The 27319-nt window shown below is 41.5% G+C and overlaps 1 protein-coding gene and 1 pseudogene across 1 annotated transcript in view; one reads left to right on the forward strand and one right to left on the reverse strand.

The window, feature by feature from the left end:
• The window catches only part of HOOK1 (hook microtubule tethering protein 1), a 28816-nt gene extending 26935 nt beyond the window's left edge, over positions 1-1881 (reverse strand). Inside the window, exon 1 of the mRNA XM_075710582.1 lies at positions 1831-1881. Within this exon, the coding sequence (XP_075566697.1) occupies positions 1831-1881 (51 nt within the window). The remainder of the gene's footprint in view (positions 1-1830) is intronic.
• A 493-nt stretch (positions 1882-2374) lies between these two features.
• On the forward strand, positions 2375-25845 carry LOC142593568 (E3 ubiquitin-protein ligase RNF170-like; annotated as a pseudogene).
• The last annotated feature ends 1474 nt before the right edge of the window (positions 25846-27319 follow it).

Here is a 27319-nt window from a genome sequence, read left to right on the forward strand (position 1 = left end):
AGCTCAACTTCAGAAGATCAATTTTTTTTTCTATTATTCAGTCTGAAGTTCAAGTTGAAAGGATGTTTGAAACATATCTTAGTGTTAACAATCGGTTTCTACCAAGTTGTAAACAAGGTCCAAGAAATCGGGTGTTAAAATCTAAAAACATGTACCCAGCAATGCATCTGCTGAGTGTTGTACACAAAACCTGAACACGCGGAGCTGGATGTTCATTTATATCAACAACACTACACAAAGCTCTTTCAGTTTAAGGCTAACTAAAGTTCCATTAGCATTCCCTTTAAGATTTATGATGTAATTACAGCTATGCACTGTGACAATACTAAAAATGAGAATGAGGCTTAAAATATAGCAGGAACTGCAAAAATTATAAAAAAAAAAAAAAAAAAAAAAAGAGTTCAGCACTGCTGACAGGATTTTGAGACAGAGTTCAGGAATGCATTGATTTATTTTGCAATTGAATCATGATGGAGTTATTCTTACCTGACTACCAAGAAGAAAATACAAAGTTAAAGACCCCAAAAAAAGAGAAAGGAGGCATAGATTAAACAACAAAAGATGTCCAACTCCAGAGAGGTAAGCATAAGACAGCTGAAATTCTAAAGACCAACAAAATACTGGAAGCATAGAAGGTCACTAAAAGGAAAATGGAGGGAGGAAAAGAAAGGAGGAAATTGGTTTTCAGTGACTTATTACAGACTTTAACTCATCAAAACTTCTGTACTGTAAAAGGAACACCTACTTTGGTAGCTGTTGCTATCACTTTTGCCATTTTCACTCCTGGCTCTCTACAATGCTTCTAAAACACTCCCTTCCTTCCCCAATTTACACTTCACATAGACAAACCACCTGCTATTTCTAGAGAAACGCTTCATGCCAGGTAATTGTGGCCTTCCTTGCCAAGATTTCATGCAAAATTTAGTAGAGCTCACTCTCACCAAAAATATTGCATCTGCAAGACCAGAATTACAGAGAAAGAAGCAGAAGAAACTTGGAAAGAACAAAGAATAAAAAGAACGCAAGCTTGATTGATGAACGGAACAAACACGTGCTTCTTGCACAGGCAACACCACACATTCAGGTGTGCTGTGACTGACTGCAATTAACGCTTTAACCAACTGAAAGCTGGTATGAAACGTTCTGAGGTTTCTGCTCCTGTCAACTCAATTCAAATTAATTGCATATATTTGTTGTTACTGTTAATTACTGAGCAGTTTCCACATTGAAGCCACTGCCGGAGAACCACTACTTGGGCCTACGGGATAGTCAAAGCACCACATCTACACTTCAAGGGTGTTCGCAAGAACATTCTACTGCTCGTAAAAACACTTGTTTTCCAGGCAGGCCCCATTACCGCAGCCATGCTTGTATCCCAACCGCCTCCGGCTCCTGCTCGCTTGCCGCTGGGGCCGCTCCCCCGCCCCCCAGAGCGCCTGACAGGAGCCCCAGCCAGCGGGCTGCTCACCCCCCCGGGCGGGGAGGGCGCCCACCGGCCCCCGCAGGCCCCTTCCCGCCGCCGCAGCGCTGGCGGGCGCAGGGCGCGGCGGGCGCCTCCCCCAGCCCGCGGCCGGCGCCCCCGTCACCACGGCAACGGCGCGGGCCCAACAGGTGCCCTCGCGCCGCTGCCCGCCGCCGCGCTCCGGGGCCCTGACAGCGAAGCCGCCCCTCTCCGCCGGGGCGGGCGGCTCCCGCGGGAGCGCCCCGGCCGCCGCCGCCGCCGCCTCTGGAGGCCTCCTCGGGGGCGGCGAGGACGCGCCGCCGGCGCGCGGGGAGGCGGGAGGCCGTGCCGCGTGGGGCGCAGGGAGGAGGCTCCCCCGCCCCACTCACCCAGAGGATGAGGCTGTCACAGAGCAGGAGGTCCGCCGGCTTCGCCTCCATGGCGGCGGCCTCTTCCCCCCGCCGGCCGCCCGCGTTCAGGGCGGCTACGTAAGCACCCGATGCACCGAGCGCGCTTACGCCCAGAACAACGCACAGCTGACGTGACAACACAGCCCAGCCCGCGCCGCCCCGAGCGGGACCCACCTCCACGGGAGGGCGGGGATGCTGTCAGGACGTACACGTCAGCGCCCGCCCCTGCCTTCAAACGTCGGGACTGACAGCGGGTGTGGCCAATCACAGAGGAGGAGGCGTAGCTGTTCGTGCCAATCAGGGGGGCGCTCGTCCGGCGCGGGGACGCGCCTCTGGACGGCGGCTCCCCTCAGCGGCCGCCGCCGCCGCCGCTCCCTGCGGCCCCCGGAACGGGGCGCGTGGGCGAAGCGGGAGCGTGCCGCCTGCCCCTGGGGTGAAGCGTGGGCCGGGCAATGAGCGGGTTCAGGCCCTACCTTCCCGCCGCGGCCGCGAGCCCGCACGGCAGGCGCCGCTCCCTCCCAACATGGCGGCCGCCGCCTCCCGCCCTGGCGGCCCGGGCCGCGGCGGCCTTTTGGCTGTCACGGCCGCTGCCATAGGGCAGGCGCGGACGGGCCGTGGAGGTCACGGGGTGAAGAGCTTCTGGCATGGTTCAGCCTTAGCTGTGCCTAACGTATAGGTAGGTCGGTGTACCTGTGCCAGCCACAAATGTTGCCTTCAGGGCAGGATGTAGAATTGCTTAAAAAATACCATTGTTAAATGAGGCAGAAACACCAGTTCCTTCTTTTGGGGAGGCGAAGGATGGAAAGCGCTTAAAGGTGAGGCTGATGACCAACAGTTTCAACCCTTCTCCAGGAGGTGGGGCAACATGCCCCTGTCCGACAGCGTAGGTGGGACTGTAAAGGGCTATGGCAGTTTTACCTCTTTATATTGTCATTTTTTTTCTCTCCTCAGCCTCAAAGCAGAGAACTCTAGTACTCAGTACTAGCCAAAGCCCACCAGACTGCGGTGTCTGACGTCTGGCAGTCTTCACCCCGCCAGCGAGGAGGGTGAAGGAGGCCTGACAGCTCTTGGGGCGCTGCCGAACTGTTCCTCCCCAGCCAGTCTTTCATCCACCTGGCAGCGCGCAGGGCATGCTGCCAAGTCTCCGCGGGCGGCCCTGTAATGACTGCCTGCACAGTATGTCAACCACCACCAGACGGGCACCGTGCACCTTCTTTTCATCTTAACGTATTTCACTACATATCTACAATGTAGGAGTACTTTTTTGTTTGATCTTTTTTGTTTCAGAAACACACCAAAATACTCTCACTTGGTTTCCTCTCCTATATTTGTTTCATAGGGAAAATCTTACCTTATTTGATCAGATCTTGGGTATGCCTGGTTTAGGATCTTGTCTCCTGTAATACCCTGCCTCAGACACTCCAGAGAAAAGTCTTAAGTACCTTACACTAAGAAGATGCGATTACTCTGTCCTTCTGCTGTTTCAGCACAAGAACTTCAGTAACTTTTCTCTCCGACAGCTTCTTTTGCTAATTGATTTGAACTGTTATTTTTTGTTAGCTGATTCTGTTTATGAAGATGCTTACATTGCCTGTTGCTGCTGGAATGTGCAGAATGGCATTAAATACATCAGTGTTTAGGTCAGCCTAGGAGTGGACTAAATATTGAATAGCTGATATAGGCATCATATGCTCTTCTTTTTTGGCTATTTACTTTAAGGTGCATGCTTTAATTTTCTGTTACTGATTCTGCTTTGACTCACAGAGATTAAAATTGTGGATGACATGGACAGTATGTCCATGACTATTTCCCCCAGTGGTGCTGTCCAGAATTGATAAAGGCTCAAGAGCGGACTTGGATTTCTGGAAACCCTTTGACTGTTTCCTTCACCAAATGTTCTTAAAGAGATCTGGTTGCCACGGAAGATTATCGGAAATCCTTATTAAAAATAGAATAAGGAATAAATGGTTTTTACAGTAAAACCCCACACAGTTCTGTGCTAGGATTTGTACTGTTCAGCATGCTTATTTTAGTTTTTTAATATTTTTGCTCTTTTATAATTTCTGCTAGCTTTTGTTAATTTTCTTTTGCCCTTCTTTGCTTACTGTTTCTCCTTTATTATTTTATATCCTTTCCCTTCTCAGGAAGTATCACATCCTAGCATCTGTCACTTCCTACCAACCTTTACCCAGTTTCCTACAACCAGTTTCACAGAGACATATAATTCTGCATTTCTGCTTCTTGAACTCATATGCTTTTTCTCTGCAGATTCAACCTCTCACACACTTGCTTTCTTTATACAGTTTCTACAGGCAACTCATTTTTCCTGGGTTTATGCTACACAAGCCAGGGAGCAGCAAAAGCCAGCTGCTTTGCAGGCAACATGGAGCCAAGAGCAAGAACACAGCCAGCAGGGCAGGGGCTTCAGCAGCCAGGGCCCCATCCCACAGTATCCAAGCAAGGCGAGGAGGTCTGGGGATGTTCAACCATGATGAGTTCAGATGGTCAGGCAAGTTCATGGTGATGAGGCAAGTACAAGGTAAAGCTCAGAAGGCAAACCACCGGTCAGGGTCGGGCCCAGCGAGGTTAACCAGAGTCAGGCGCAGTCCCATGATCACTGGGCAGTTCTGAGGTCAAGCTGGGAATTCAGTCCACAGGTCACAGTCCAGGTCAGTGGAGTCTGTGGCCAGGCACAGGCATGACTCTGACTCTGCTGAAGGCCTAGGGCTGAGCTTAAATAGAGTGGCCCGTGGGCAGAAGGTGTGGATGGAGGCACCAAGTGAGGCCATTAAGGTCTATTTGTGCACTCAGGGTCCTGACAACATGCTCTGTTTCAGTGAGGTCATCTTCCATACATCCAAAAACTACGGCAGAGAACAGTTTTCCACTAGAGGGCTGTACACTGCAGACAGGAGGGCAGGGTGGAGTGTAATCAGATCCAGCCAAGGCCTGATACCCCTTTTTCAGGGTTTGTCCTCATTCAAAAGCATCTAGAAATTATTATTCATAAGGGTTGTCTATGCTGGAAAAGTGTTACAGACTGTCAATAGTGCAGGGAGCTTGGCTGAGATCTCTGGGAGAGGCACTCATTTGAAATAAAAGGCAGGCTATACAGGTTTGCTCATCTGGGATTATGTCAAAAGAGATTGGCTCACCCGTACACTCCTGGCTGTTGCACCCACGCCAAATGGCTAACTCCGAATGATTGAGTGCTCACCCAGATAAACCAGGATTAGCACACAGCAAGGATCTTTCTAAGGAACATTACACTTACAGCATACCAAATTGTAGAGAACTACAATACAAATATATGTGCAGATCTGTGCAGCTCTTTTACATCCTTCCAATTGCAGCTACACAGGGGCACATCAGGAATGCCACAGCACCGGCAAGCTGCGCTTAGAATTCAGTTGGGGGGCAGAAGTAGTAACAAAGGGAAGCTATGTAAGTTATGTAGAGTAAGGTAGTTTGGTTTTTAAGTCTGGAAATTTCTTCATGAGCTGCAGCTGACATGAATGTCAGCAAATTCTGGTTTTGTGCCAATCAAAGATTATGACCTATCTTAACATTCTGGAAACAGGGAAGACTAGCTTGGTACCTCACACCAGCACTGCGGTTCAATCTCCTGATGTCTAATGTCTGCTGTTACTACATTTTAAAGTCAGATTAAATTACTTCCCATGATGGGAACTTATTTAAAATGTGTTCACTCTTTTTGATAGTGCATCCTTTGCCTTCTTGACAAAGCATCTGACAGTCTCTCAGTAAGGGTCATCTACCTTTCTTAACACAAAAAAAGAATGGCATTTGCATTAATGGCATTGGCATTAATGGCATTAATTTGCATTAATGACAATGGCATTAAACAATAGTTTAAATTGCTAGGCTTACAAATAAAATCTGATTCCTAAGGGTTGGGGTTTTTTTTTTTTTTTTTCAGTGGGACTTACATTATTCTATCCAGTAATATGAACAATATTTAGTGCAGACATTACTTGGTGGCTTGCTCAAGAAAGCCACATATCCACACACTTGAGTTTTCCCGTACCTTGTGTGGCACACATGCATGTCTCTTGAAGTTTAAAAATAGTATTATTGTTGGAAAATCCTCATTTACAGGACTGCATCTAATAGGGATTTTCTAAGTACTTGAAAACAAAGACGTCAGAATGTTAAAATACCAAACAGTGACACTTGGTGGTTAGTTATGTAACTTACACATTTCTCGCCATTAGAATACATGAGAAGAAAAATGATTCTCAGCTTTTCAGTTGTATTTAGTAGCTTGACTGATACAGTTTATGGACATCTGCACTTCCTGAGCATCTTTCAAAAGCTTTAGAAGCATCAAAGAAGCCTCATGATGTTCTGTGGTCCTGAGGCACGTTTGAATTTTTCAGATGCAGGAACTAGAAACTAACCAATTGCCAAAATGTGTGCAGTTAATTATTACACAATACAAACTGATTTGATACCTGCTGTATTCCCTGGGCCACACATCCCTTCACGTCTTGTCATAATCTCTTACATCTTCCTGGCATATACACTCCCACTTCCTTCTGAATCAAGCTCTATGTGTATTGGAAATTATATTTTCATGAAAAAGGCATTGGCTATCTGTCTGTTCCCCAAATGTGGCCAATTTAGAAGTTCTTATAATCAAAGATTATTCAGCGTAACTGAACACCTAAAATTCATAAAATATGAAATTAAAAAAACACATCATGATTCTAATGTGAATTCACATTGACTGGCTGAAGATTATCTGTACCTTGCTGGTCTCACGCAGGTTTGTGTTTTCTGATTGCACAAAGAGATGGAACAGGCTTCCAAAAACCGCAGGTCACTGGCAGTCAGCACTCAGTGTCTTGTGATTACTGCTGTACCCCCAGGGCCTGACGGCTGCTTAGAAAGTTACCCAAGAGACCTGTGTCAGCTGTAAGAGCCATACCAGTTCCTTGCTTACTCCATTCGGGTGTAAGAATGGGGGATAGGGGGGACACAGCTTATTTCATTACTGCTTTCCAATCTCACCATGAAACGCATTTTACAAGACTAGTAACTCCCAGAGCAGGGAGTGGTTCAGGTACAGAGAAAATCTTACAATGATCCGAAAAGGACCTGTTTGGGCACATGATACTGGCTTACCTCCTTATTTCTATCTGAGAAAAACAGCTCGAGAAGATGGAAAGAAAGGATAAAACCTGAAACAGTAAGAGGAGACCATCCTGGTGGCTGAAAGTCTACTGGGATAGCTGACCATTTCACAGTGTTTCTGGTCTATGCGCTTGTATGATTTTTGGTGAGGGCAGGAGGTACTGTTATTGGTGTTTTAGGTAAGGGGCAGGTAGGTGATATAGGGTATATAGGGTATGTCTATATTGCACAGTTAGCCAACATGACTGACTACTGTGCTGTGATGTGTGTGAAGGAGATCCCATTGCTTTTTCTCTGAAGATGCTCTACAAAACTTTCCAGGTCAATTACGCCCTGAGGGAAATGGGAGCAAAGTCATGATGATGAAGAATGTAAAATTTTTCACTATATAACTGAAGTATCTATTTTGTAAAATACTCCAAAATATTTTGTCTTATATTTGCGTTATAGGAGATGAAAGTCATTATAATCTATTTGGTATCAAAAGTAGTAGGAATTTTGTATATTGATTCTGAAGATTAATACCTGGTATGAAAGTATAGTCATCAAAGGAGTTTTGTATTCAGGCTCTTCTGAAAGGTGGAAATATTTTCACAAAGAATAAGCATCTTTCAAGTATTTTCACATTTGATGGAAATACTTTCATCACTTGAGGCCCTTCTTGGAAGTCATTCAACTATGAGAACACTTGCTTTTAATAAAAGACTGTTTAAGCCAGTGGGATTCCTGGAATTCCTGAGCCATTTATGCTCTTCTTTACACTTTTCTTAGCACATCTTAACTCAATGAACATTTTCTTTGATCCCCACAGACTTAATGGTGGTAAGAAATAGTCATCTCATTAAAACCATGAAGGCTTGGACTGGCATTTCTAGTCTGTCTTACAATGAATTTTGTTTTGACTGGAGTAATTCTGGTATCCTTGGACACAAAATTTCAGGTATAGTTATCTTAGCCTGTGTGATACAGTGAGTGTGTATATAGACTACAAATGCATCTACACCTGTTACACAGAATAATAACACCACAATTACTGTGTTATTATTTTAGTGTATTTAGTTTATTATCATAGTTTCAGCAAAAAATAGCAAGTACTTATAAAAATATTAAGGTTTATCGTATGTCAGTGAAGTAGGCATTGATAAACTGAAACAGATGGTACTTTAACAATATTGTTAACATGAGCTATGCAGATCACATTTTATTACAGAGCATATTAAATTGCACAGTAGGAATATGTTGTTAATCTCATGCGTAAGACAAATAAACAAAACCTAGACAGTTTTTTATCTTTTATTGGAGAAAGAAGAGAAGGGGAAAGGAGCTGAATGGACAGAGAGAATGCTTGGACTTGATTTGAAGCAATTGTAAAGTTACTTGCCTCAGTACTCTTCAGAGCCACAGGCTCTGCAGAAATGTGGCTTCTTTTTAAATTGTATATGTGAGTGTCTCTGACCAGTCCACTGTCTTTAAATTCTCCCAGTGAAAGGAAATTCAGTTCACAAGGTCAAAAAGAAAAAGACAAGATAGACTACATGAGGACTACCTTACCTGGTCACTCCTTAAAGAAGTAGAAAAGATGAGTGCAGAGAATGATCTATTATCTTTGTAATTGTACCTTTTGGCTTCACACAGCAGGAGAATAAATGGTTAACATAAATAAGATAAAATATTTACACCTCTATGACATCATTTTTCCTCAACAAGACTTCACTTTGTCACTGTAACCTTCCCTCCTAGCATGCTCTCTTGCTGCCTTGGTTGTTTCTCTAACATTTGTCAATCTCATATCTATGCTTTTCTATTTCTGGCTTTTTGTTTACTTTCTCACAGATATCTGTACTTCTATTTTAGTACTCTTATCTTTTTTCCAGTGAACAAGGTCACAAGTGAGAGTGGGCTTTGGCAATTCCAGTATTAGCTAGCTGACATTAATTGACATCATGGAACTGTTTGCGCTGTCATGGTAGCAGCTCCTGGCTTTACAAGTTCACATATATTAAATTTCTCAGATACAATTTCAGTTGGTGCCAGTAACAAAAAAATTCAGTACTGGGATATGAACTATGACAGAGACGTATTTGTCACAAACAAATCCACATTCACACTTTCAAATCCTGTTCCACAGGTGCATTGAAAAGGCAGTGCAATGTGGTGACTTCATTTGACTAAGGCACCGGTTTGGCACGTGGTTTTGTGCCCCAACAAGACCACTGGTTTGTAGATTCTGATCCTGAGAATATCTTTGCACTTATTCAATACTGTGCACCAAATACCTCCAGTTTTCACCACAGTCTGGGATTGCTCATGAGTATGTTTTTTCCAGGATCAGGGAAATCACAAACTTAATCCTGTGCCAGGGTATGGAGTCTTGCACAGAGAAAATAATTTTGGTATTATCTCTAATCTCTCTAAACACAAAATAATTTTCAAAACTCTCTGCTCCATTGTACCTATCATATACCATTATCTTATTATTCAGAAACTTGATCATCAGTATAGAAGATTCACTGAATAAAATGTTAATAACTTGTTCATTATTTTTAAGTGGAAAACTAAGAGCTAAGTTATTAAACGGTATTCCTTTCTCAACATCTATAAGTTGGTGTGAAAAATTACTAAAAGAAGTATGAAAAGGACCTGGGGGTGCTGGTCGACAGCTGGCTGAACATGAGCCAGCAGTGTGCCCAGGTGGCCAAGAAGGCCAACAGCATCCTGGCCTGTATCAGGAATAGTGTGGCCAGCAGGGAAGCGATCATCCCCTTGTACTTGGCACTGGTGAGGCTGCACCTCGAATACTGTGTCCAGTTTTGAGCCCCTCACTACAAGAAGGACATTGAGGTGCTGGAGCGTGTTCAGAGAAGGGCAACAAGGCTGGTGAAGGGTCTGGAGCACAGGCCTTATGAGGAGCGGCTGAGGGAACTGGGGTTGTTTAGCCTGGAGAAGAGGAGGCTGAGGGGAGACCTTATCGCTCTCTACAACTACCTGAAAGGAGGTTGTAGTGAGGTGGGTGTTGGTCTCCTCTCCCACGTAGTTAGCGATAGGATGAGAGGAAATGGCCTCAAGCTGCATCAGGGGAGGTTTAGATTGGATAGTAGGAAAAATTTCTTCACGGAAAGAGTAGTCAAGCATTGGAACAGGCTGCCCAGAGAGGTGGTGGAGTCACCATCCCTGGAAGCGTTCAAAAAACGGGTAGACATGGCACTTGGGGACATGGTTTAGTGGGCACGGTGGTGTTGGGTTGATGGTTGGAATTATGATCTTAGAGGTCCTTTCCAAACTTAATGATTCCTAGTTTTTACTTTCATTAAAAAATAATCCAGCCACCAAGCCAGGAAACACGAAATTGCTACGCTACCCTTAATTGGTTTAGTGGTGGACTTGGTAATGTTAGGTTAATGGTTGGACTGGATGACGATTCTATGATTCTATGTTTTTAAATGGAGTATTTAAATAGTATTCTCTAGTTGAAGAAGAAAAGCCTGTGTTCAAAAATAGGAACACTACATGAAAATGTTATAGCTATCACTTGCTGTTAAATTCTTTCTTGCTTTTCTGATGCTCTTCACTGACAGCTGGTCTGACATTTTGCTCTTGCATAGGAACCAGGTTCACAGCGGTTCTGATAGCTCCTCATTTTAGCAGAACACTGTGAAGCCTGCCTACCCAGCAGCCAGCAGCCACCACTCCTACATCCCAGGATGCAATTAGGTCACAGCTGTGACATACTGAGAGTGCATAATGCAAAACTCCATCTCAGCTGAACCCCCCTGGTTTGCGTCAAATGCTGTTACAGAGACCCTGCTCCAAAACACTGCCAGGAAGTGTTATCCACATCTTTGTGCTTCTCAGTCCCATCTTTATACTTCTCAGGCCCAGTTTTTGGTTTGGTAGGCTTTTGTGGAGTAGAATAAGAAACTTTATTTGTAAAATCAGGAATTAATAATGCAATAATAGAAGTTGTTGGCAAGAACAGACATGTTGGCTTTGATGGGACTATTCAACTATGCAAAATAACTCAGGCACATAACTGTTTGCCAGCTCAAATTCCAAAGCCAAAATGACAAGCAGTAAAGAGTATTACTTGCACTGTAGTTGTGCTTTAAGGCCTCAACCAAAGATCTAGCATCAAAAAAGCCCAACCTGCCATTAGACAAAACGGATCCAGGATTGCAACTTTCAGGCATGTACTGGGACCAAAAAAGTCAGCAAGGCAATAGGAATGGCTGGCCATGGGCAATCATGTATCTGCTGATTTAACATATAGCTTCATAGAAGTTTAAGAGATTTTCTTGTGTCCATTATCTTTCTCAAAATATTATGGAGCTATGTGAAGGGAACTTTGCTGTTATTTAATGGTCTTCCTCTGGCAAACAGGTATGTTCAAATTCAATGAGTTAAGCCTAACAAAATCTGAGTTTCTCCATTAAAGAGTGGACGCTGAGTGAAAGCGTGAGAAGGCTGCAGATTCCTGCTGTCCTGCATCTAGCTGTGCCTGGGGGCGGGGAGAAGTGCTTTGAACTGTAATGGTAACTGAGCAATAATAGGTTTAGAGTGACATAAAAAATGGAATCAAAATCCTGCTTATTGAAACAATGCAGAATTTTGCATCCAGTTTCCAAGACTAGCGTGTCTGTTAGGTAGGGGCGTAAGTGACTGCAAAAGAGCCAGAGCACTATGCCTACAGCCCCTGGCAAGTAAAAGGAAATCTTCTGGGCTCATTTCACCTTTACAGAATGTCTATAATCTTTTTGCTATTATTTAGTTAGAGGGGGTTTCACCTCTGTATTAAAACCATTCAAATCCTTTTCTGAGTTAGTACTAATCAAATACTCAAGTGGCCTAGCTAAAATGTGTTCAAACCAATTTTCCAGTGTATAAACATTCCTGTCTAAAAATTACAGGAATAACTGACATCTTTGTTAGCAGCCTTCATGGATATAACATTTTGAGCGGAGTAGCTGGGAAAAGGTTGGAGAGAAAGAGCTACACTCAGATACTTGGGGAGTCCATCAGGGTGAAGCATTTTACTGGAACAGCCTGGAGAGGATGCTACTGCTTACACGGTGTCAGTTCTCTGGATAAAGAAACGGCTCCAGCTTCTGCATCTGTCAGTCTGGCACCTTCAGTAAGTAATTAAATCACACTCTAGATTTGTATACATACTTGGATAAATAATAAATGACAGCTATCGCACTGGCATGCGAGCACGCCTGCGTACCCAGGGCAGGAAATCGCATACAGTATTTCATTTGTTGCCAATTTATCTGTAACAAAGTGAGGAAGATGCCCTGGGGACTGGTGACTAACAAGGAGCATTGTTTATGCTACAAATCCCATCCGGTTATTAGTGTTTGAAAAGTGCTTTGTTTAGCTTATCAGTGCTTCAGCAGGAATGCCAGGGGCATTATTTTTGTTCTAAGTGCATTTCTATTCCAATATTACTGACTCCCACTCCACCCCTCCATACGAGGCTATGTGTTACCTGAGGGCTGAAAATTAGGCATGTGCTTCAGTACCTTGTTGAATCAGGATCAGGATGGTTAACACTGCACAAAACCAAGCCCTTAACAGCTTTCCTTATTAATTTTGCTGCATTAAATATGAGAACATCTTTACAGAAATCAAGCCTTTCTTAAGGACCACAGAGCATGACAAAAACCAAATACCTTAGGAAGTATATATGCCCATCTATTAAAATTATTTTAGCATGTTAGGCCTTCTGCTGAAATTCTACACTTTACTTGATTAATTGGACAATATTGCATTACACAGTCTAATTCTGCAGTTATACAATTCCAAAGTACCACAAGTGTCTGGCAAGTTTTAAGCCTGTTTCACAACAGCACTGATAAGCTGCTTCTCTATCAGATGATCAAAATACTTGTGGTGTGCCCTTGATCAAGTTAATATTTAAAAATAGTAATGTACTTTTTTTATTAGGTTCAGGTATCTTTTCAATTATGTTAAACATCTTTTGGGGGGAGAAGATTTATTTAGATGTTTTAGAAAGGGAGGACTGTTGGTTCTTTTCTCATGAGTCCTCTGCTTTTTTAGCAGATTTGCTTTATTTGAGGGGAGAAAAAACCCCACCACGTTTCTTTCAGAACCGTAATTTAGAAAACCTGGCAGACCCTTGCCATGGGGCAACTAAGTTAAAAATTGACAAAGATGCATAGCTGGCCTCCATGAATGATTCCACACCAACACTGTCAGCTGGTGTAACCTGCTCAGCTCCTCTCAAACATTTCTGGAAAGAGGAATGGTAAGCCAAACTTTATGTAGGTCTTCTGAACCACAGTAGGAAGTGTTCGTTACAACGATTATGAATAAATACTTGAAGTATTTATACTTTGAATCATTAGATTACTTTTGGAAAATGGGCATGAACCAATTCTTCCCTGTAAAATATGTCATATTTTTAATTTGCTTGTGATTAGGTTAAATATGTATCGTCAAATAATGAGCTGTCCTGTGTATCCTCCCTGATCATCTTAATTGGCCTTGTAATCGAGACACAGAGCAGCTGCTCGCCTATCACAGGAATCTGACCAAGAGGTCACACAGTATCAAGCCTTCCTAACAATTTTAAACCTCAAAGCAAGGTCTATTTTACTTCTAAATAATGGCACACGTTCATGGAAAAAATGAATAAATGTTTGTTAGCACTTGAATCTGCTGAGTGCTTTTAAACTTTAAGTCCTTCTCTTCAGACATGCTGATGAGGATGGACCCATCACCGATGCTTTAAAACTAAATTTCCTTGTGGTGAAACTGAAAGATGTCATGAGTGGAGCTGTGTCACAGAGATAAAGGTTTCTGGCTTCATAATTAAGGACATGATTACTCCTTCATGCCTTTCTTTTGCATGTAAGTATTAAAAATGCATCAAATCTAGTGGCAGCATTTTAGAACAATAGGCTTAGTTGTGCAGAGTCCTACTACAATTATTTTCTGAAATGCCCAGCTTTCATTTTAAACCGAAAGATCTGTCTGGATTTGAAAAGATCTCCTTTTTCTCAAAAATCTGACTGTCATACAGGGAACTTCTGGGCTTGAACAGCTTCAAGGCCCGACCCCTGATGAGGTACCTACATGGAGAACTATTTTGCAAATTTGATCCCAAAAGCAAGTAGTACCTGTGGTGCTCACTGAGAAAGGAATATAAACATAAGGACCTGATTTTAGAAAAACTTAAAACTGTATTTAAAAATAAACATGTAAACTTCCCATGGTCTTCGCCAACCAGCAAATTTAAAATCTGACGTGAAGCACTGTACATCGTCATCCATTGCAACTCCTATAATCTTAATGTAGGTGAAAGCTTTCACTACTGAGTATTATTTAACAGGTGACTAGTGCCACTCCTTGAAAATGCTGAGCCCAGCCCAGTTCTTTCAAAGAATATTCCTGTGCACTTGAGAGGATACTGGGTCCCCCAGCTTCATAACATGACAGGGTTTTCCTTGCACATGGTGAGAGTTTAGACGTAACCTATGTGTTTAGTATTACTGTTGGCTAGTGGTAGGCATCCCCAGTACTTGGCCCGGGTGATTTGGGTATTATCCTTGTATGTCTCCATCTCTCTCTGTGCTATATAAGGTGCTTGGGAGTCATAACTCTGGAGTAGGGAATTCATGGTGGGAGGAATACCCAAAAGATAGGTATTGTGGCACTTAAAATTTGAGGGGGCAGAATTTAAAGCTTTCTCTGGATCTTTGGATTCTAAGTCCATTTTTCAGAATAATCTGCTTCTGAACTTTGGGTGGTGTTTTTCCCTCATTTCTTCCAAATGAAATAAATTGACTTCTACTGGACTATATATTTTACTGTGCCATTCTGGCTGTAGCATGATTCCCAAGAACACATAGGTTAGAAACACCAATATTTTAGGATTTTTAAAGATGACTCTTAGACAAAAGCTCATATTAGGTGTTCAAAGTAGTATTAAGAAAACTGTATGGAAAATCTTGACTTGGGTATCTTCCTTCATATAACACAAGGGGAATACTGTGGTTTCAAGTATGAGGAATTCTTGAGCTTCCCTCTGTCTCTTAGACTTGGGAACAAACTCATTTCACACCTCACTGGTGTGAGCAGTATGAATCCTGAAGGAACTTCCACCCTTGGTTTTCTGTCCTGTAATTTGTGGCTCTACCTAATTTGACTGCAGCTAACCAACAGTTACTGGAACATGATGTTTCTAGTGACAAACGGTGCACGTTTGCCCCACTTCTCCCAAAGCAGAGATGTTCCTGGCACAGGAGCATAATTTCCGGATGCTATACTGAAAACTACTTCCGTAGTCCCCTTTTTATTCATCAAAGCTGCTTTACAGTATCAGTACGGCACTATCCAGGCCTGGGATTTTCAAAGGTGAGATAAGCACCGAGATCCAAATACAAGGCTATGAAATAGTAACTTTTATGGGCACTCTCAAAGTTTTCAGCCTAAGATATTAACAGGAATGACAATTTTAATTACTGTTTGTAACTACATGTAGAACTACTGTATGAGAGGAAGTTCCCTAAAAATCTGTCATTTAGGCAAAGTCACACTAAATGTTTTGTTAAGACTATTTAATGCCATCAAAAACTCACAGCCTCATGTCACAAAATACTGCCATAATCGCTACGTCTGTCTCTAATTCAATCTACTAGTTCAAATGTTCAAAGGCTGGCTCAAGATTTTGGAAGGGGTAAATTAATTCTGGCAGACTTATAGCTATGTCAGATATCATCTGTCTTCTCTTTCTATCAGATCCAGCTGGGCGGTCCCCTTATAACTAGGATAAAGCCAGCTTGAACAACATTTTGAGTGCTTGGACTAAATAAATCAGAAATTTGATTATGTGCACATAATCTATTAAAAATAAATGAAAGATTTGGCATGTTTTCCCTAGCCTATCTACTCAGGACAAGACTAAGCCACTGATATCTTTGCTGAAGGTGACTCTGAGTCTCGTTTTCTCCCAAAATGCTCTACTGATCTAAGAATGGCTATACCAGGTCACACCAGGGCCATCGTGCCCTCTCTGCAGCAATGGATGCCTGCAGAAGAGTAAAGAAACACTACTGATGTTTCCCCAGAATACTCTTTCACCCTCTAGCAATTTATGGTTCAGGAACTTCCTCAGTCAGAGGTACTACCTTTGCATTTAATAGTGCTTGATGCCCAGTACCTGTTGAGCCTGTTGTGTTTTCTAGCATCCAGAACAAGAACGTCCCCTGCTTAATTGTAAATGTAAACAACTGCCTATGTTTTTTTTTTCCTCAGAATTTGCCACCTGTTAATCATGCTGCCAGAGCTGGTTGAGTTTCCCACCTTGCTTCATTCAGTAAGAGAGAGATCACAAGAAGATAAAAAATGCTGCTTCATGGTACCAAGTTTGAATGATTTTTCTTCATTGTGTATGTGCACATATTCTTCACCCAGTGTCATTTGTATAGGATCATTGCCTGGTTCTTTGCTTTAATTCATAGAGTCCTAACTCTAATTCATGCTCTGAGAGCATTTTCAAGGTCTCAACAGCAACTTGCTCTCAGCTGATGAGTTTCCAGCCCCTTTGCATGGTAGCTTACCTCAGCAGCCAGAACTGGTATCATACAGCAACACAGCAACATTCAATTTTCCGATTTTCTGAACAGCACAAACTCTGTCTCTGCAGACTTGCTCATTAAGTCAGCAAAAGATAAGTCATCTGGAAAAAAAACTATAATCATTTGTCCCCTAGGAGTCATCCAGTAAGTTAATTATTGTACAACACATTCTAATACAAAAATACACAAGTGGTTTCAACTTGTTGAGGTTGCAGAGGGCGAGAGAGCTTTTCAAAATTTCCATCGGTTATGGTCTGGGAATGCTGGGTTTCCCTTGACTCGGTATCTATTGCATAATCAGAAACACATTTGGTTCCCTTTGTTGTATGAGACAAAGCTAAAGAAATGCGTGTGTTATTACTTTGCAAAAATAAAGAGTAGATACCTAACTGGCTTATGTCATGTATGCAGTGTTTATAAACACAACTGCTCTGGGGCAGCTCCTCAGCTGACGCAAGCTATTACAGCTTGTATCAGTTGAAATAATGCTCTTCCGCATCTGCAAATACCCCATCACTATTGCATGGGAAGTCAAAATACAGGAATGTGATGCGCCATAGGAATTTTAGGTAGTGTTGTGTTACAACCTGCTTGCCTGGAGTTCACCTGTCGGGGTACTGGACTTGAATCTGATCATTGTTTTAGTTATTGATATCCAGTCACCCCAGCTTTGTTGGGCTATTGTGTGGTTGTTATCTCAGCAGGAGATAATCTTATCAGTGCATCAAGAGGAAAACCTGAAAACAATGTAAACATCTTCAGCATGTGAAATTTTTGTGTTGAGAATCAGAAACAAATAGATCTATAACTTCACAAACTGTAAAGGAGAAAGACTTTTTCCAGTAATTACGGCACATTGTTTTAAAACCTCTGGTTCTTCATATTTACAGACCCTCATTATAGGAAGGAAAGACTGGTATTAAAGATGCTGATTTAAAATTACTAATTTGGTGAACCTGTCATTTGAGACATGGCTGTGGCAAGAGATCTGGTTTCCTGCTCGTTCATTCGGCAGACCTACATGGTGACTTCTCTCTTCTTTCTTGGAATCATTACATTAGAAAAATTACTTAAATAAAATCTTTGTCTGTTGTCAAATGAGCTTGAATCTTCACAGTCACTCTGGATCTTCCAGTATTTGACATGCAATGTATAGAATCTATTCAATTTTCTCTTTATCAAAACTTCTGTAAATAGGTCAAATACTTGGAAGTGTATTCATTGATCTGTCACATAGACAGGTGCCAATCAGGTATTTGAAACACAAATAGGCAATCCAAATTGGGCAACAAGGGACAGCAAGCAGACAGGGATACTGTAATCCCCAAGTATGCCATCATCTCATCTGAATGCCTTACTTCAGTAATGGAGAAATACCACCCATTCCATATAATGCTGGATCTCTCTGGTCATTAAGAAACACGTGAAGTTCCTCATTTTTTGATCAAAATACAAAATAAAACCGTAATTGATGCCATCTCCTGTTGAACCTTGCTAAACATGCATAGGCAGTGGAGGACAGTCAATAACCTTCAAGACTGCCTTAAAGTGAAGGAACTTCCATGGAAGCTCCCTCCCAATTTCAGAAGCGCCCCTCTGTTTCTGCAACTGATGGAAACATTGAAATAACTCCATCTTGAGAAAGAAAGGACACTAACCACATTATTATTACATTTTCTTCAAAGACTGATCTCATTGTGGTTATGGCAATTGAACATATGGTCAAATGCAAGTTCCTCCACGGTGCGCTAAGACGAAGTAGTCAGGTCCATCATCCATTACAGATTATCTAATGCATCATAATAACAGTAGCAAAAACTTTCAATGTGGTAAGAATGGGGTTTTTATCTCCCACTGAATCAAACAATCCTGGCATAGATGAATATACTGCCAAATAGATTTTTACTGCTTTCAGGCAATGATTTAGGAGTAAAGACTGGAATACTGATGTACATCCTTCAGCCTTTCCCCTACAGAAATATTATAACACAAATGTGCTTCAAAATGCCTCTTTAGCATTTCAGAGCCTTACAAAATTCTTATCTTCCAGTTCTAACAACAAAGCTCAATATTAATTATAGACTTTACTAAGCAAAGGGAAGAAATGTTTGGAAGCAATCTTTTTACTTAAATAAAGGAGTCTTTTTGTTACATGGCCTATGGTACATGCTAAGGATGCCACTGTGCCACCCAAAGAAGGCAGAGAATGCACCAGTCTTTATTTCAGTACATTTAAGTGACAGACATAACTACAAAGGAGGAGGAAAAAGATCCAAAAGCTACTGAGGCAGACTTGGGGTGCTGTCTGACTGATAATGACAGCTAGACAAGCCAGTGGTGCAAACTCGACTGGCTTTCAAAACATAAATATTATCCAGTGGTGTGTGGATATATCACTGAAAGCAGAAACGTGGCATCATGATCTTACCTCTGACACTGGTCCTTTCTGTAGGATTACACAAAGCACTTCACTTCTTTGTGCCTAATTTTCATTATCTGCTGAGGTAATGATTAGTTATGCATGACATCTATACTTAGTTTCTGTGACTCTCTGCTAATCACAGTAAATTATTAATGAACTGAATATGTCAATCAAAATACTAATTCATTGAAGAGTCTACTACTCTTCCAGGAATCACTCCAAATTTGGCAACCTAGTAATCACAGTGACTTCAGCTGCCCCATCTGTCTCCAGACAGCTACTCTCCCAGTAGAAACCAACTGTGGACATTTATTCTGTGGCAAATTTTCTGGATTGACAGTGCAGTGCTTATACAGGCTACTAAATAAAGCACTCTTCTTACAGAAATCTCAAGTCCTATGTAAAAACCAGGACCAAGCCCTTCTCCCTGGTATTAATGGAAGTGCTCTCACTAGAAGCAGTAGTCGTCCCATCTTTAAATCCTCTCAAAAAATCAGTAACAGTATTTTTATTTGCTCATTACTTTCAAGTCTACAAGGTGCCACTTTTTGAATGCCCAGGAAGTCTTAAGACAACAAGAAGTAACAGACCTTCTCACGGGATACTGTTAAATTACAACACAAACTCATGGAATGGGTAAAATGCACCAGAAAATCACACAATTTGTATTCAACTATGCAAAAAAAACCCTGTTATAAAAATCAACACTCTAATAATCATGCAGTTTGTAACTGTGAAAGCTCAAGATGTAACAAACATGAAGTTTTATCTTCAAGCATGAACTCACTTCTGGGAAGACAGCTTGTCTTTTTAATCAACAGCATAAAAATCCAGCTATCCCATAAAATTAATTCTGATTGTATTTATATTTGTGAAAATCTTGAGTAAGACGCACTGAGCTTAGGTCTGATTCTGTTCCACAGACTTGCTTCTCATGTGAAACGTTTGCTTAAAATAAAGCGGAAGTGATCTAGAGCAAGAAGGCATAATTACATTGGTTTGTAGTCCTGTAAAAACTTTCTTAGAAGAAAAAGAATTAGTGGAAGTTACATATTAAACAATTCAAAAAGTGAGTTGGTAGTCATGTATAAACCTTCTTTTAAACTGTTTATTGCTTTTTAAGTAAATCTGTGTGGTCATACAGGGGAAAAATGTTCAAAGACATCTCATCACGATGCATGCTCAGTAACTGTTTATTCCAGTCCAGGATCTGTCTTAACAGGAAAGGGACAGATCCAGATTTAGAGGGTCCTTCTGTTGAGGCTGCCTGTGGTGTGGTCTCCTGTCCTCTTGCAGTGCATCTATAGTCACTGGATAATCTAAGTAAAACCATAATTTTCTAGATAAATGTGTCTGCTAAATGCCTTCTTTGAGGCTGCTAAGCCATATGGTTAGGATTACAAAATTTAAATAATTTTTCAAAGGGAATACAAGGATGACGCATAGAATAGTGGAGGGAATTATGTTCATAATTGCATTTATAAAGGGGATTTCAGGATTTTTAAGGCCCACATTCTGCACCACTAGAGCCAGTGGGAGCTTTGCACCTGCTCTGAACGGCAGCAGGATAAGGCCACCAGCATACTTGGCCTGAACACTTCCTCTAAGACCTCTGAGATCCATCGTCCAGTGAATTTACAGGTGAAGTTTACAACCTCACTGCCCCAGCTGCTTACCAGGTTCCTTGCTGAATGGTGTCATCCCCACAGCAGGGTTGGCAGAAGAGAACTGGAGTTCATGATCTGATGGGGTTGAAACTGCCCACAAAGGTACTTCACGGCTGCTGTGCAGCGTGAGATCAGTAATCTCCGGCAGAGGGGCAGGCAGGCGGCTGGAGGCAGTACTACTGCTACTGCAACAGCAAGACGCATCAGGAGACACTGGTCAGAACAATAAAGCTCCTTTCTACTGCTCTGGCATTTTACAGAGACCTTAAAGCAAGCGCAAATTATATTTACAAGCCATTTACATCTTTTTCACCATGTAAGAGTGTTATAAAAAGATCTAAGCATAAATGAGAACAAGGGACTGTGTTGTTGATGCTGGGGCAATAAAAGCACACTTTTATCTTTAGGAAGTGTCATTTTTCTTTAGATTGAAATGTTGCTAACACAGCACAACTCCTCATCACCACTGCCACTATCTCCCTCCTCTGAAACCACAACAAACCAGTGGATCACCAACAGCTAGGGACACTTTGTAGGGCTGATCTACCTCATGAGTGACACATTTAATACCAGAGGCTGTTTCATGTTTTTATAACACTGTTTTATAACATACAGGAAAAGGATGCTTTGAATAGAACTCACTCCAGGACAAACAGTAATCATATGGCCTCAGAACGTGTTTCAAATAATGTCACAGTAGTTATAGTTTCAAATGCAAAGATAGACATAACAACAAAGACCATCAATGTTCTCTTTCTCTGGCCTGGTTAATTTTCCCTTTTCCATCTGTGAATATGACATAACGATATGGACTTTATTTTTATTTTATTTTGAGATCTGCAGAGGAGAAGTACCATATACAAGTTTGGTATATATTGTTATCGTTGGCTGTATATATTTAGCTAGGCTTTACTTTCCTCAAGTACATCATCATTTACACTCTGAAGCATTGATTCCAGTGCAATGCATTATATATGTTATGACTATGTTTATATAGTAGAAGCGGCCTCTGTAACATGTCTGTTTTTCATGTCTTAAACCAATAAAAATTTACATTGGGCTTATCAAAACCATTCTGTGTAGATCTAAGTCTGTTGTGACTGAAATCAGTAATAAAACTCCTCTTGATGCCCTGTGGAACAGAGCTAAGGCAATGCTGAGCTCTTAATAAATTCCGCTCTGGTAAAAGTTTTATTTAAAAAATGTGGTCAACCCAGAGCTTTTAAAGAAGATTAATGTGGACTTATAAAAAATGTCTGATTTTATTATTAGTAGTAATTCATACAGTTTGTCCTGAAGTTTTCCTTTTCAGCTTCAGTTTGAACCATATGTTCAGGAAGTTCAACTGAAAAGCGATCCTTGAGCAATATTATTTTTCTCTAATTAATAATAACCACAGAGATATTTTAGAGAAACCTACGGACTCCCTCAGAAGGTTGTGTAGCAGGCTAGATTAAAACAGGATTTTGTCTACTTTATGAAAAATGCACTGAAGCACAAATATAGGTCAACTTCAGAGGAGTCCTTCCTTTCCTGTTCTACTAAACAAAGGATTCTGCATGTAGCAAATTTTAATTTCCACAGGCTTCTTTTTTGAAAGCCCTTGAAGAACTATGGGATCCATCAGTGCCCCGTTGTCATCACTGGGACTGAGCACAGGCACAACAATACAGTTGTGTGGATCACGATACAGGATCTGGACCCAGAGGGTCAAAGCAGTTCCTGAGGTCAGGCACGATGTTTGTCAAATGCAAAAGTTCAAGCAAAAGCTGGAAGCTGGCCGCCAGACTGAGTTTATACATACCGCATGGGGATTTAGATATAAACACAGCCATGTGACCAGCCAACTGGTCTGTATACACAAACAAAATAGAAGAGTCATAAAGAAAGACCCTGCACTCAAATGAAAACGAAAGTAAAAAGCACAAGTCAGAGCAAGGTTCATAAAAATATCTTCAGGCCAGATTTAACATCCCTAGTCCTAGTATATAAGATGTAAGTGATAGCATCATGAACATTTTTATACTTGATTTCAAACACACTTTCTCCAATAATCCCCTTTTCAGTGGCAACAGACAAAGTAAGTCTGGGTGCAGAAAAACCCTGCACTGAGGGCTCCTGAAGACTTCTTGTTGTAATACTGCTTACAAGAAACTACTTGCTGGTTAGTTTTAAGAACAAAGAGCATTGTTCAATTCAACAAAACAATTCCATCAAAATGGCAGCGCAGCATTCTGCTTCTGTTTTCACTGGGGTCCTTGTCAAATTTGATCAGTTTAAATGCTGAGAGATTTTCTTTTTCCTGACCTGTCGCACTGCACACTGTGCCCAGGAGCTGAAAGTCAAGCTGTGCTGCTTCTGATTAGATGCTATTTATGCTTTGCTGGTTTTGCTGTTAGTGCCAGCACTGACATTCATGTATGTTAACCGCTGCTGTTGGTTATACGAGCAGTCTGATCTTACTGTCCTCAGACTCTGCCCTCTTTCACACCTGCAACCTTTGTATGTTGTATCTGGAAATCAGTTGGCAGTTGTCTGTGTAAGAAGAGTCAAAAAGAATGCAGCAATTTGCTCTTCCAGAGTTACGCAGTTCCAGAAGGGTAACAGAGTTGAAATACAGTAAGGGGGCACGGGGCAGGAGCAAACAGACAAAACGGCCCAATGTATGACACTTCATCACCAAGATCTATGTTGTGCCACCAGGAGTCTGCATCACCAGGCTGTCCCTTGGCTGTTTATTTGGGATAACTGGCCCTCATAAGCCTTAAAAGTCATACTAGCTCTGGAGGACTCCACCTTTCTGCAGCTGCATGGCCATGCTCTGAAAGGTGCCTGTATTCCTGAGCGCTTCAACCACAGTCAGGGGAGCTTCAAGAATAGAGGCTATCCACAGGAAAAGAAACTGCATCAAAGTCTGCCTTAGGAGGGCCGTGTATCTCTGTGTATACTGGTGTAGAAGAGCTAAGGCTCCATTTTTACACAGTCACTTTGCAGAGTAAAACCACATATTAAAATGAAAGCAAAGAATTACATTCATTTTTACAGTCAGTTGTAGAAAGAGGGTTTATAATTTCCTTGTAAACATTAAATATCCTCAAATGTATTTCATGTATCTTAATACAATTTCTTTTTTTTTTTTGGTAGGTTCCTGTCTGATCACATACTGGAAACACAGTCCCTGGTTAGCAGTAATAACCTGCCCTCTCTGAAGACAAAAGGTAAGACTTACCTCCCGTGTACCCATCTGCATTATGACACATACAAGATGACAGGCCTGAGCTCTTAGGATCGACTTTATCTATCCTCTAATTTTCCATAGCATTTCAAAACCCACTTAGGCTTGAATGGCCCTGCAGCCATTCACATTTATCATTTGAAACATGTAATATCAGGCAACTCTGAAATATTAAACAGGCCTCCAGCATTTTACTTGTGTATAGTTTATTGAATCTCTGGGATAACATTCAATAAAAAGCAGTATGGAAGTTCCTAATCTCATCTGACCCCAGTCAGAGGCTGCCTGTTGTATTGGAAGGTTGGATGCAGGTTATAAAAGGAAAATGTTCTTGCTATTGTGGAGCTGCTGGAGCTGGACAAAGGTCCAACTGCAAGAGAGAGACTATGGAGAGACACTTACTACAGAACACTATCCTTTATACTGGAGATTAAAATACACCGTACTAATGAAGGTGGTTCTTCTGGATAACATCTCTTGTGAAAAGCAACAAGATAAGCCAAGTAAACAAATTGGTCATGACATTAGAGATTACAACAGGGCAACCTCAACCCGTAGGTATTTATAAATCTGCATTTACCTAGTACTGCGTAACACATAGAAGACTGAAAGAGACCCAGCAATGAGAACTAGTTTGTATCATTATGTGAATTACCTTTTTATGGCAATACTATAGTGGAAGTGTTACCATCCACTGCTGGGTCCAGCAGCTTCTAGTAAAGGTGCTTCTCGGAGTTCCTAGCTCAGAGGAGTCCTTCTGCAGTCATCCTGGCAGGGAGGAGAAAGCAGTGTGAGATGAAATACAGGAAGCAAAGCAGAACTAGAGATGGTCAGGCTGGAACTTTCAAATACGAACTCAGAGTTGAACTCCAGGATTTTAACTTGCCTCTAAAATTTCAAATCAGATTCCAGCTTAGAAAGCAGCTGAGCTGTTTTTTTCCCCAGGTATTGCCAAATTCGAACAGTCCACCCTGGCTCTGCACTTTCTAAAAGCTGGAATCCCAGCTGATACAGAGACATGACAGGCAGTGGAGATGATGTGAAAGATGAGGGCTGAAGGCACGAGTGAGGCCCATTCTTGACAGGGTGTAGAATAGCACCAAAGCAAATCTTCCTCTCCTGTCACATCCTGGTAGGGGGCCTGAAAGGACTGCGGAGTCTGTTTCAATCTACGGACTAAACTAAGCACTGTGGAGGAGAATATTATTTTTCAACCCAACAAACTAGCATTAATGAAGAGGAATAATCACTCAGTCCTATGGTTCCTGTCCACGCCAAAGCGAGACTTGAGGCCTCATTTTCAAGCATTCATTTGATGCCAGATTTTAAAGACAGGCATAAACTCAGTGCAGCCATTAAGACCCACTTTCCAACAGGATTCAATGTCAAGCACAGTATTTTCTTTTCAAAGTGCTGGGGCAGCAGGGATTCCTTTCAGAAGTGTGCCTCTAGATAACTGCAACTCAACTGAACAGTGTAGGTGGATTTGGACAGCACAGAAAGTTTCTGCATTCTGCATTTGACTCTAGAAGTGCTTAAGAGACACACTGAACTCAAAGAACTGCATGCACCAGAATGCAAAATAACGTAACTCATCTGAATAATTAGTTTGCAGATTACCTTTATGACATGCCGTTATTTCTGACTCCTGCCTTGCGAGGCATTTTCACCTGGTGTGGTCTCGCATGGATTTTTTTCCTAAGAGTTGCTGTTTGCTCCTTTGAAACTATCATATGCTTGTCTTCTCCATTTGACATGAAGCCTGGGCCTCTCTGTAGGACACATGGAACAGCTGATGACATGGTGGTTGTTTCCCTCCTTTTAATTTACATTATAAATATTTGTCAGCAGATTACATCTAATGGGGTAAATATGGCAAGGTCTGCAGCTCAGAGCATGCTGTCAGAATCCTGACTGACTCAGACTTGGATTCCTTGGTCACACTTCATCAAGCGATGACAGGCTTCTCTTTGATTTGGGGCAGCGTATGATGGATTTGTCATTCTGCTGCTGACAAAGGCTGAAGCAGGACTCAGCAATACTTGGCATGGCCAAGTGATTCGATGTGCAAGTGCTTAGAAGGCTAGTTTTACACTGTAGACTTGGTAGACTCTTTCATGCTGCATTTTTCTGCAACTTATCTTCATACAAAGTGCCTGAATTGAAAATGCCTAAAGCTATGAACAGAGCTTAAAATTACAATGCAAATCAACTTGCAGTTGAAGAGTTTTAGAACTCTCGAGCTTGAACATTTTACATCTTGGCTCAATTTGAATAAAATTTTAATTTGAGACCTTAGCAAACCGTACAATTTGCTAAGTCTTGTATAGCATATGGAATGTTAGATAGTATCACTACAAAATCTTGTATCAATGCTTTGTGTTATCACAGCTGATTACCCATCCACTGGAATACAGATTTTTTATAGCTCTGCAATGAGTACAGTCCTGTTTTTAAAATGGATAATATGAAACTGGTAGTAACACTGGCTTGGAACAAAAACACAACTATAAAGTAGAAGTATTACAAGGGGACAAAAGCATTAAAAAATCATGCAGGAAATGTGAACAAATCTCTGTGTAACTGTTTTGTATAAGCCTATGCAAGGTACATAGCTTCCTTGAACCCTGTGCAGCTAAGCTTTAACAAAGTCAGCATGACTGTTTGTTTCCTTTCTAGACTTCACACACTCCTTGTGATTTCCTTGTAAGTCGTGGTACCAGTTCAGCCAGAGAGATCAAGGCCAATTTTATGATGATGATATAAATAGCAGGAAGTTTATGGAAAGTTTGCCAAAGTTGAGGGGTGTGTGTGCATGTCTGTTTTTGTTGAGCTGCAAAGAGTTAAAATGCTGGTACGCTCCAGACAACCCTACACATCTGTCCCTGTATAATCTGTACATTTGCTATGTATTTGGAGTCGGTGGACTTCATTTTCATATATGGATTGTATATTAAAATAGATATATTAAAATTTATGAATATTTATTGTTCACAGGACACTGGTCTCCAACTGTTTTTTCCTTGTACGTATTTTCAGCTGACATATTTTATTGTGCTCTTGAATTGCAAGCTATGACATACCATTATGTTGCAGTCGTTTTCTTGTTTGTTATACTTTTCTTGTTATGATGTTTCTTCATTTTATTCCCATCAACTTTCATTGTCTTTAATTATGTCCCTGAACTTGTAAAGCTGTTTCTCTTAACAATGGGTACTTTGGAAATGGCAACAATTGCTTTTCCATGAACTACGAGGCAGGAAGTGCATTGTTGCTTTAAAAAAATTACCAGATGTTTTTGAGTGCTGACTACTAACATAAAAAAACCCAGAAACTATTATTTTCCAAGTTCTCTAAGTGTACTTTTGTTATTGTGTAACTTCTGTTT

Source organism: Pelecanus crispus, chromosome 5 (assembly GCF_030463565.1).
Source record: "Pelecanus crispus isolate bPelCri1 chromosome 5, bPelCri1.pri, whole genome shotgun sequence".
In the NCBI taxonomy this organism is placed as follows: Eukaryota; Metazoa; Chordata; class Aves; order Pelecaniformes; family Pelecanidae; genus Pelecanus; species Pelecanus crispus.